Here is a 12639-nt window from a genome sequence, read left to right as displayed (position 1 = left end):
CGACGGCTGGGATTTGATTTCAAGGGGAAGGCTGTTCCACAACTTGGGGGCTACTGTTGAAAACGCCCTCCAGCCCCATTTAGTTCTACGAACGCGAGGCACCACCAGCAGACTCTTGGTTGAGGAACGGAGAACTCTCTTCGGTGCATATGGGCACAACAGTTTCCTCACACCCTCAGCTCCATTGCCAGCAATCACCCCATAGGTCATACAGAGAGTCTTAAAGGCGATCCTGGACTCAATAGAGAGCCAGTGCAGACTTTTCCTGGCAGCCGTGGCGGAGGATAGTCTAGGAGCATCCAATACAAATTTGGCTGCCGCATTCTCAACAGTCTGTAGGCGCTGAATCAGACCTTTGTTAGCACCAGCATAAAGAGCATTACAGTAATCAAGTCGCGAAGCAGCCAGTGAAACCACGACCTGCTTGCGAGCCTGAGGGGACAAATGGTGTTTAATTTTTCGAAGGATTTTAATAATATCCCAGCAAGGTGCGACTGTTCTATTGACCTGCTGTGCCATTGAGAGAGATGGATCAATCATTACTCCCAGATTCTTCACAGAATCTGTAGGTGTGGGGCAGACTCCCAACGAGGGGGGCCACCATTCGGCCGTCCAGATGTTAGTGTTTCCACCAAAGACCAAAATTTCGGTCTTCTCCCCATTCAATTTGAGTGAATTTTTAATCATCCACTTAGCGACCGGGGGCTGCAGGGAAAGGTTATTCAACATCTCTGCAACAATGCAGGAGGAGGAGCAGCTACCACTGGATGCAGGGGTTGTGTGCGAAGGTGAATGAAGAAGAGCGCAAGTGTCTAGAGGGTTGGTGGAGGTTCAGTCAATGGTTGATGTAGGCAGATCACAGGTCATGGAGGGCTTTGTAGGAGTGCATGAGGATATTGGACTGGCATCTCTTCTGGACGGGAAGCCAGTTGAGGTCTCTCAGGTGGGAGGGTCATGTGGGTTTGTTTGAGATGAATCTGGCTACAGCGTTCGGTATGGTCTCGAGTCTTCTGAGGTGCTGGGTGGAGATGCCAACACATAGGGTGTTGCCATAGTCGTGGCGGATGGTAACAAGGGCCTAAGTGACAGTCTTTCTGGTGTTGGTTTGGATCCATCTGAAGATTATGCAGAGCATGAAAAGCGGGTAAAACCAGGATGAGGAGATTGCGTTGCCTTGTAGTTTCATGGTCCGTTGGCTGTCAAGAAGGATGCGGATGTTGCATGCATAGTCGGTCAGTGTAGGTAAGAGTTCTGCAGGCCACCAGCTGTGGTCCCATGTGGAGGTGTTCTTTCCAAATATCAGCACTTTGGTTTTGTCGGAATTGAGTTGGAGGCAGTTGTCGCTTATCCATTTGGCTACATTGGTCATGTCTTTGCAGAAGTTGGATTTAGCATAGGAGGGGTCCTTGGGGAGCGAGCGGATCAGTGGAGTGTCATCTGCATAGGAGATTAGGTTGAATCTGTGGGATCTGATGATGTCTGCGAGAGAGGTCAAGTAGATGTTGAACAGGGTGGGCTGAAGGATGATCCTTGTGGTAAGCCGCATATGATGTCTTTGGGTGCAGAGGTGAAAGGGTGCACTTGGATGTTCTTTGTGCTTCCTGTAAGGGAGGAGGCAACCTATAGGCAGTATGCTTATGTTGTAGAATCTCTAAATAAAACCTTAAATATAAATCGACCAAAAGAACACGAATATGGAGTTGTTGTGCGTGCAGATTACTTTCGTATTGCTGCACAAAAAAACCCCAAGTGATATTTCAAGAATATTTAGAATTTTGTTCATTCACGGTTTATTTATGTATTAAGTATGACAACCTGAGAGTCATTAGTGCAAGTAACTGGATTCTAATTTCAGTATTTCATTGGTATGGGGTAGCAACAGAACTTGTTATACACTGCTGATATGTTGTAAAAGAATTCCAGCCTGCTCTGGCTGTGCTCTAAGCACATCTTTAGGAGGTTATAGGTGCGAAGGCACAGACAGTGGTTGGGGTGGATGGCAGGTGGTCAGACATTTGTTTCTTTACCTTTACATATTTGGAGCAGGCACGGGATGCCATGTTATGTTTAGTCCCCCCATTACTCCTCTACCCTATGTAACAGTTGCAAAGAGGGGCAGATGATTTTGGGCACCATACAGAACATAACATTATAGATGGGTAAAAATAAATCCCTGGGATGTGTTTCCCCTGGGGTTTCAAGTGCTATCATAGGCAACTCGGTCTTTGCTCTGGTTGTCTTTTTGATATCACTCAGAATCCCTTACCCATCAGAACCCATGACTGTTTCTTGAATCTTGGTGTAAAATATGGCTAGAGAATGGCAAATGGAAAAATATAAAGAAAATGTAGGGCTATCAGGAGGTACCTAGGCAGGAATGGACAACACTAGGGGTCTGAGCTATACAATATTCAGTCACTGCGAGGGTATGCACATAAAGGGAATGGGCAGTTATCAAAATGTTTGGAATGCATTACAGGCAAATTACAGGGCAGAAGCAGCATACTATGCAGAACATTAGTTGGAACAGTACCCACTGTGTACAGAAAACTTAAATCCTTGACCAACCAGCACTGGCCATGATGAAAAGATGAGGCAACCAAATTAAAACAGTTGTACAATTCAACAGATAGCAATTTCTTTCCAATAAAGCTGAACAACAAAATTAAAGTTATAATATAAATATCCTGTGTAAATCACACAGTATATAAAATAGATGCAGAATTATTATGGCAGAGTGAGGAGAGTAAACAAAGTAAAAATTATAATGTACTTACAATCATGGATCTAAGCATCCTAATAGCACAACGTTTAGAACATGAAACCATTCGACAAGTTAACTAAATTCATATTTAGTGATTAAACTGCTTCATTTCAGATTATTTTAATTTTACAACCATGCCCAAAATGTGGATATGTCACACATCACTTACCTCTGCCACATTAGTATGTTCATCAATGGAGACAAATATCTTGTAAAGAAGTGTTTCAAAGTAATCACCTTGAAGTCGATTCATCACAAAACCTTCAAGTGGTGGCACTGAAAAGGAGAGAACATATAAACATGCATTGATCAAGTAGTACAACATTTTTACCAGACACTTAACTGTAGAGTCCTTTTGAAAAATCGACTGAGGGGATTTCAATTAAATTCTGCAGCAGAAACATTGAAAATGGGGCTAATAAATTAAGCATGGCTCCTTCACAAAGGCTCAATCAAAAAACTGAAATATATATATATATATATATATATGAAAACCAAGAGTTGCCCCATAATGAAGAAGCCACATGCAAACAAGTTCAATCCTTATATTTGCAGAGTTGTTGAACATAATCTCGTGCCCCTCACACAAATAACATCAGCCATACGCGTTTCGGGCATTGTCCAGCCCTTGGTCACTGGCGGTAGAAGGCAGCATCAGAGCGGAACCACCTGCGCGCTACTTTAAATGTCCCCGCCTATGTAGGCGTGTGCGCTAAGGATGTTGGTAAGTGTAGTTCGGCCCAAATCAACCCGAGTGGGTGTTGCCGCACTACCAAATGTTAATGTTTAAACCCCAGTGGGCATGTTTGGGGCTTCAAGGCTTACTGTCCAATCAAATATCAATCCACAAAGCGGACTTGTTGCTCCGCAGCGCCTCTTTGTTTCCGGCGCTGTAGACCCGCTGGAATCGGCGGTGGGGCTTCCTCGCGGCCAGGCTAGCCGCAAACATGAAAACCAAGAGTTGCCCCAAATGAAGAAGCCACACGCAAACAAGTTCAATCCTTATATTTGCAGAGTTGTTGAACATAATCTCGTGCCCCTCACACAAATAACAACAGCCATACTCGTTTCGGGCATTGTCCAGCCCTTGGTCACTGGCGGTAGAAGGCAGCATCAGAGCGGAACCACCTGCGCGCTACTTTAAATGTCCCCGCCTATGTAGGCGTGTGCGCTAAGGATGTTGGTAAGTGTGAACTGTGGGCACGGAAGCAAGATGGCGGCCGCTACTGCAGCCGTGTGAGGAGCTGCGTGTGTTTCCCCTGGAGATCTGTCCTCTCCTGGCGTGAGAGAGGCGTCTTGCTGCTGCCGACTGTTTTTGTGGAGCTGAGAGGCTTAACGAGTTTCCTTCCGCGGCGTCGAGGAGAAAGAAGAAAGTAGAAGGTTCGGCTGACCCTCCTGTATGCTACGCGAGCCGTCGGTCCCGGCTACTGGATTGTGCTGACCGCTTTCCCTGCCGGCTGGTGGGGGGCCTGAGTGCTTTTCGAGCGCCCGCGGCGTTCTCAGTCACGGCGCCCGTAGGTAGGAGTCAGCTGTGAGACCGGGCGGACTGAGGCGCGGAATCGCTGCGGAGTTGCTGTGGAGTGTTTGGAGAAAGCAACTCGGGACGTCTGTTGCTACATCGTTGCACTGCGGACAATTGTGGATAATTTGTTGCCAATACCATTTCAAGGAGGATTTGAAGGATTCGGAAGGTGCTTTTGGTTACCGTATAGACGCGACTAAGGTATTTAACGAAGTACTTGCTCAAGCAACTGTAGCTGCTCATAATTGTAGCAACTTTCTTCCTCCTGCTGTATGCTTAATTTTCTACACCTTTGGTGTATGAGGAACGCATCTTTTTCTTTTGAACTTGCTATACTGTGTGTACTGTGGAACTAGCTGCACCTAGCAAAGTACTTTTTCCTTTGGCAGTTTGGCAATTAGCAAAGCCTAGATAAAAATTGTACTTTTTAGAGAGCATTGAGAAAAGGATTCCTCTTGTAATAAAAATACTCAACATGGCTCCCAAAGGCAGAGTTACAAAAAAGAACGCCTCTAATTTAGCCAATTCTACAAATGCTTCGAGTTCTGCAAATGCTGCAAACAGCGCCACAGCAGTAGATCTGGAACCTCGTAATGGGGTTTTAAAAGAGCCCACAATACCTGAGCTTTTCAAGAAAAAACCTATAACTACCCTTACGAACACCCTTAATAAAAGCTCTACAACTGAAGCGACCCCAGCAAGGGCTACCGAACGCTCTAACCCTGATAAATCCAATTTGAACCAACCTTCCAAAAATGACACTGGTTTAGCTGGAGCTAACTCAAATGGCAATGAAGATGGTGTAAGGGGGGAAGGTAACAACGATGACGCTGTATCAGAGCTTTGTCTTGCGGTAGAGGGAGTTAGAGTCTCACCCAGACCAAATGACTCACAACAACAACATGATGCAGAATCGGTAGAGTCTGGGGGCCAATTCTTCTCTATGTCTGATTTATTTGTTGCTTCAGAAGGCGATATGGAGGAGGAACTCCTCAGCGAAGAACATTCTCAGTTCAAAGATTGGGCGGAGGAGTGTAATCAAGTTACAGAGGAAGATATCTTAGGCCCTGACTTTCTAATCAATGAAGGAGTTTCAAACACAGTCCGCAAGGTCATAGAGGGAAAAACTAAGGAGAAAACAACAGTTATGGATCAACCTCAATGGGACGGGGCCGGTGCTAATAATAATGAAGCTGATGACGAAAACTCTGAGACTCATGAGCTACTAGAAGAGTCTGAGGAGGTTACCTTAAAATCTATATACAAGCTACAAGCCTCTATGTATCGCATGATATTAACTCATAGAGAAGAAACCAAGGCGGAAGGTCTTCGGACTCAGGGAGCAGTTCGAAAACTTCAAAATGTAGTACGGCGTCTGGCCAAGTCTAGCACGGATACTAACGTGAGAGTGCAAGAGACGGAGACGCATATTTCAGCAGTTGAAGATGAGCTAACGCTACATAAGAATTCAATCAAAGATTTGGATAGCACCAGGCAAGACGTGGATTGGAAGTTAACTGACTTAGAGAATCGCGCTCGACGTAATAACCTGCGTGTCCTGGGAATTGGAGAAAAATCTGAAGGGAAAGACACTCGACGCTTTGTAATAGACTTGTTTGCGGATGCCTTTCAGGATCTCACTGGATGGGACTGGGATAAGGAGATTATAAGAGCTCATCGATTCCCATTTAACCAAAAGACTGACCAGGAAGGCAGGAACAAATATCCAAGAGCTATCCTCATTTGTGTGCAGAATTATCTTCTCCGTGAGATTCTGTATGACTTGGCAAGACCTTCGAAACCCAGAAAAGGCTTGGGGCATGAATTCTTTGTGAGACCAGATTTCTGTGCTGCAACTGTCCAACAACGCTGGAGACTAAAACAGTTGATGGCACCAATGCAAGCTAAAGGGGGTCAAACCTTCCTACTTAATCCTGCTAAACTCAAAGTTGTGCATAAAGGAAGAACTATATTTTTTGTATCAGAGATGAAAGCTCAACAATACCTAGAGACTATGTAGTAAAATTCTATAGGAACAAAGCTATGTTTAATCGGTTATGATCCAGTTACCCCGAATAGGCAGATCCTCTTAGCAGTATTGGGCTTAGATGCTTTTTTCCTTTTTTTTTCTTTTTTTTTTTTCTCTCTCTACTGCATTTTCTTTGGCTATTTTTTTACCAGGAGGGTCAGATCCGGGGGGGACTCACAGCTGATACTCACATTCCATCAATGAGGGCACTAGCCCTTACGCTTCTGGTGGGGGGGTGGTGTGGGAAGGGAGGGGTGGGGGGGAACAACGGGGTGGGAGGGTGGGAAGATTTTTTTTTTTTTGGGGTGCAAGGTCATACAGCTGGAATGTCTAGTTGACTTTAGTACAAGGCTTATTTTTGGCAGATATCAAATTTTGGCAGGCGATGCTCATATGTTTACGTTTAGCTTAGTTTACTCAAATATACTTTATAATGGCTAAATTATCAATATATTCCATTAATATATGTGGTTTGAATGATAAAAGAAAAAGAGGTATATTGGCCCAGATGTTATCAACTATGCGGGTGGATGTAGTTTGCATTCAAGAGACCCATATCGCTTGGCCCAATAGAGGGACCCTAAAAGATCTTGGGTTGGAAGTGATAGGATGCACTCGTCAAGGCTCCAATACACGTGGGGTTGCAATACTTAAGAGACGTGAAATGGGTGAAGTTAAAAGAGTTAAAGAGGATCCAACTGGACGGAGGGTAATTGCAGAACTTTAAGTTGGAGGTTTGTTAGTTACTATATGCTCCTTGTATGGAGCTATATTGGACGATGCGGGTGCATTGGATTTTTTAAACATAGAGCTGGCACAATGGTCACCCAATATGATCTTTTGTGGAGACTTTAATCTGCATCTGGAAGAAACTTTTGATATTAATAGTAGGGCTTCATACAAGGGGAGGAAGAAGAAGGTATTTTTAGCACTTAAAGGGATCATCGAAGAGTATAGATTAATTGATGTAGGGCATGAGAATCGAGGAAACATATTTGGGCACACTTTTTTCTCTGCACCGCATCAAAGATTTTTTAGATTAGATTACTTTTTTGTTTATAAGGGATTATACGATGACTTAGCACAAATTGAATTTGAGGTTCTCCCAAAAGTCATCTCAGACCACAATCCTCTAATACTTAAGCTTGCCCTAAATATGGTTAATACTACACGCGCATGGTCTTTTGACCGTAAATTACTGTATGACCCAGGCTATGTTGAGCGCATGAACGTTTGGATTCCAGGTTCGGGGTGAAACACTTAGCTATTCTTTGAGTAAACAAAAAGAGACCCGAAACCAGGTAACCTCTGAACTTAAAAATCTTAGAGCTTTAGAGATTCAACTTATGCAACTATGTAAGCAAGGGTTACCTACGGAAAATACTACAAAGAAACTAGTAGCTCTAAAAAATACGATTTACCAACGACATGCTATGAAACTTGCTCAACAGATCTCTGCATATAGGACAGAACTATATGAAGTGGGTGAAAATTCGGGCAAAATTTTGGCAAAGAGGGCAAGGCAGAAGGCAGCTTATGCTTGTATCAATAAAATAGATAACCATTTAGGGATAACAGTCAGCAGAGCTGAAGACATTCTGGGGGTTTTTAGAGATTTTTATTCTCAATTGTATACGGACGAAGCTCGTCCTGAGTGCTCAGACCAGATTAATCAATTTGTTAATCCAGTATTGAATACTATTCTTTCTATTGAAGAGAAGGAGAAACTAGATTTGCCATTTACTTGGGAGGAGATAGAACTCTCTTTAATGTCCCTAGCCTCAGGAAAAGCTGCAGGACCCGACGCCATTCCGCTAGAATTTTACAAACACTTCAGGAATGCATTAAAAACAGAATTATTAGATTTATGTTTAAATGCACAGCAAGGCAACTCCCCACAATCTTGGCATGATTCTATCATTACGGTGTTCCTTAAAAAAGGTAAACCTCCTTTATCGCCCTCTTCTTTTCGCCCTATGTCACTTATAAATTCTGACCGTAAAATCTTTTCTAAAATCCTAGCGGGTAGACTTTCCAATATTATTTCCCCTTTAGTCTCTAAATACCAACATGGGTTTATCCCAGCTAGAGATACCGCTGATCATATTCGACGGGTGATTTCTTTCTTGGATTGGTCCCAAGCAACTCGGTCTAATATTGGACTAGTATTTTTAGATGCTGAAAAAGCTTTTGACTGGGTTGCTTGGGATTATCTTTGGGAAATTTTGCTTAGGAAGGGATAAGGTCGGGGGATTGTTAAAGCTTTGCAAACTTTGTATATTACCCCTAAAGCATATATTCGAATTAATGGACAATTATCTTCACCCTTATTAATTTCTAGAGGTACCCGTCAAGGATGCCCTTGTTCTCCTTTACTTTTTGCTTTTTATATTGATCCCTTAATTAATCGGTTTTTTTTTGGAAATGGATATTAAACCCATACATTTAGCCAATACTAATTACCGAGTCCTTTCTTATGCCGATGACATCGTGATTTCTACTACAGATGTTCAAACAGCTATACCCATTATTGATCAAATTGCCAAACAATTCGGATACTTTTCGGGCTACAAACTTAATCTAGAAAAGACCCAAGTTTTGTGTTCTGGAGAAAACCTACCTGCTAATATCCCCACTTCTTCTGAAGTTACTTATTTAGGTATTAAAATCTCGCTACCTATAGAAAAAATTCCAGAGCGTAACTTAAACCCTATTATTGCTCAAATTAACACCCTATTACAGCATCTTGATCATCTGCGATTGTCCCTCTTCGGCCGTTCCAACATTTTAAAAATGCTGGTCCTACCGAAGGTTTTATATTTATTTCGCACAATTCCTCTGGATTTCTCATTACATTCTCTCAAAATCTTAGAAAGAACCACATTTCGTTTCCTTTGGGGCTATAAACGCCATAGAAAAGCAGCTAACAAAATGATTCTTAGTAAGGAATGTGGCGGTTGGAATGTACCGTATTTTCTTTTTTATTACTTTTCTGCTGTTTTACAATATATTGGTCCCCTCATTTTGGGTGAAAGAACTGAACTTGCAGAATGCCAGACCCCATCAATTTATCAACTGCTTCTGGGTGAGAAAGCTAAGGGTAGCTTTTTGAGAATAGTAGAACCCAGTTACTATAAAAAAACTAAATATAAGACTTTGAAATCTGCTTTTGGAATCTGGCAGAAAATTCGAAAACATATTAAACTAGCGAAATTAAATTTCTATACTCCTCTCATATCAACGGAGCTATTTCCAGAAGTTTTCTTTGATTTAATTATGCACAGGTGGCAGCAGAAAGGAATAAAGCACTTGGGGGATTTATTTTGTAATGGGCAAATGATCTCGTTTCAGGACCTAATAACCAACTTTTCCGTGGGTAGAAATGATTTTTTTAAATACCTACAACTTCGCAGTTTCCTACAGGGCCACCCTCTTATGCCACCGACTAAAAATTCTTTATTAGAGCTTTTACAAAGAAAACCTCGAATAGGTCCTATATATTTAAGCTTAATGCAGGAATTTGGTGATGATCTAGGCCAATGCCAGACTAAATGGGCCAATAGTCTAGGCATAGTAAATGTTGATGTTTTATTGTCAATTAGAATGGCTGCAGAATGTCTTATAACCGGGATGATGAAATCCCAACACTTTATGTGTATCCACAACCTTTATTATACTCCTAAAAAAGTAGTTAAATGGAGCACGACGGCAGGCACGAATTGTAGCCGATGTGGATTGTATGCAGCTGATGAATTACATATGTTTTTTTCTTGTCCTAAGTTATCATCGCTGTTTCAAGAAATTGAAACTTTTTTATTTACTATTCTGAAATGTAACATAAATATAACTAATGAATTAGTACTGCTTGGTATAGATCATACTATAATTTGGCATAGACCAATCTCTTATTTTCTTTTTCTGTGTATGGCTGCAATTAGATCTTGTATCACCAAAGAATGGATTAGCCAGGATCCCCCTACGTTTTTTATGTGGAAGGAAAAATTATTATTTATGTTTAATATGGAATCGGCTATCTACAAGCTCAAGGGGGTTAAAAAAAGAATTATGGGAGAAAAAATATGGGCACCAATTGCTGATTGGATTTAATTTAAATCTATGTACTTTACAGTCGCTATTCTAATTTTGTTTTCTGCCAAAATTCTGCCATATAACTTGCTTTTTTCTTGAAAATAATTTGCCATTTTATTTACATGTTTTTTTTCTGTCTATGTTGTTTAGTATAACGCCTTGCTGTATTTCCTTGCAATAAAACAATAAAACTTTAAAAAAAAAAAAAAAAGGATGTTGGTAAGTGTAGTTCGGCCCAAATCAACCCGAGTGGGTGTTGCCGCACTACCAAATTTTAATGTTTAAACCCCAGTGGGCATGTTTGGGGCTTCAAGGCTTACTGTCCAATCAAATATCAATCCATAAAGCGGACTACCTGCATTCTACAAATAAAGGTTCAACTTGCCGTGGTGTGGCTTCTTCTTTGGAGGCAACTCCTTTGGTTCATGTTTAGCGGCGTGCCCCGCCGCGAGGAACCCCACTGCTATCATGGCGGGCCGGCAGCGACAACAATCCAAGACGCTGCAGGGATGGCAAGTCCGCTTTGTGGAAGGAGTATGGGCAGGATGCCAGACCTGTCAGCTTCGAGCAGCCCACTTGGGTATGAATACGTACATTTTGTTGGGGCAAGGCATGCAACCCACTGGGGTGAACATTTCAAAAAACGCACTACAACTACCAGCATGCAAATTGCGCATACGCCCACTGGGGCGGGACATTCAAATTTGCGCAGGTGGTGCGTTAGCTGCCTTCTCCCCATGCCAGTGAACAAGGGCGACCACACGCCCGAAACGCGTTTGGCTGAAAGGCATTTTGCGAAGGAGCAGCTGGTCTGTGCTACCTGCATTCTACAAATAAAGGTTCAACTTGCCGTGGTGTGGCTTCTTCTTTGGAATATATATATATATATATATATATATATATATATATATATATATATAGATATATATATATAGATATATATATATATATATATATATATATTCGCTCCAGGTTGTCCACCTCTTGAGTAGCACACGAGCAGCAGCTTTATATATGTGTAGGTGAGGGCGGGGATCCGCTTGTAGACGCCGCTCCGTAATGGATCTGCCCGACGCGTTTCGAAGCTCCATCTGCTTCTCTTCAGGGGCTTTAACGGAAGCGGTGTGCGCACCCGTTACACTTCTCCAATTTGATATGACTCACCCGCCGATGGGAGGCTCCAATGAGACTTCTGGGAAGTGTAGTGCGGAAAGCACACAATCAAGTCCTGTATGGACTCCACAAGTGGGCCCGTCCTCGATCCCATGTACGGCTGCTACTTCACTGCCGTGACCCCCACGTTAACAGGATATATATATATATATATATATATATATATATATATATATATATACGCCTGTACCGGAAAGAGAGTCCCACTCTCTGCTGCTGTTGGTCGAGTGCGAAGCCAAACTGATGGACACACTTTGGAATATATATATATCCGGTACAGGCGGTTGCCGCTTGAATCACTCCGTGCAGGTGTGCCTGACGCGTTTCGAAAGCTCCTCAGCTTTCTCTTCAGAGGCTTTCACGGAGATTCACGCTCCCAATTTCAACAATGCACGCCCTCCAATAAGATGACGATGTTGGCTGAGCATTGTCGGAGTGGTAGTTCTTGTGGATACGGATATTGACTCAGGCAGGGGGTTCCGTCTTAAATCCCTGCTGTTACCCCACATATTCGATGAGGTGTCTCCTCTTCGAGTGGTCCCCTTCTTTCAGGGAGGTGCAAAGCCCCGCGGCAGGACGGCCGCGTTATATGCAAGCTCCAAAGTGTGTCCATCAGTTTGGCTTCGCACTCGACCAACAGCAGCAGAGAGTGGGACTCTCTTTCCGGTACAGGCGGTTGCCGCTAGAGTCACTCCGTGCAGGTGTGCCTGACGCGTTTCGAAAGCTCCTCAGCTTTCTCTTCAGAGGCTTTCACGGAGATTCACGCTCCCAATTTCAACAATGCACGCCCTCCAATAAGATGACGATGTTGGCTGAGCATTTTGGGAGTGGTAGTTCTTGTGGATACGGATATTGACTCAGGCAGGGGGTTCCGTCTTAAATCCCTGCTGTTACCCCACATATTCGATGAGGTGTCTCCTCTTCGAGTGGTCCCCTTCTTTCAGGGAGGTGCAAAGCCCCGCGGCAGGACGGCCGCGTTATATGCAAGCTCCAAAGTGTGTCCATCAGTGTGGCTTCGCACTCGACCAACAGCAGCAGAGAGTGGGACTCTCTTTCCGGTAC

General features: G+C 43.1%; 1 protein-coding gene across 1 annotated transcript in view; it reads right to left on the bottom strand.

The window, feature by feature from the left end:
• Positions 1 to 12639, bottom strand: part of FAM91A1 (family with sequence similarity 91 member A1) — a 261796-nt gene that overhangs the window by 176212 nt on the left and 72945 nt on the right. The window contains exon 9 of the mRNA XM_086966190.1: positions 2934 to 3040. Within this exon, the coding sequence (XP_086822316.1) occupies positions 2934 to 3040 (107 nt within the window). The remainder of the gene's footprint in view (positions 1 to 2933; positions 3041 to 12639) is intronic.

This window comes from Lissotriton vulgaris, chromosome 4_1 (assembly GCF_964263255.1).
Source record: "Lissotriton vulgaris chromosome 4_1, aLisVul1.2, whole genome shotgun sequence".
NCBI lineage: Eukaryota > Metazoa > Chordata > Amphibia > Caudata > Salamandridae > Lissotriton > Lissotriton vulgaris.
The sequence above is the reverse complement of the archived record's forward strand: the minus strand, read 5'-3'. Positions and strand labels throughout refer to the sequence as shown.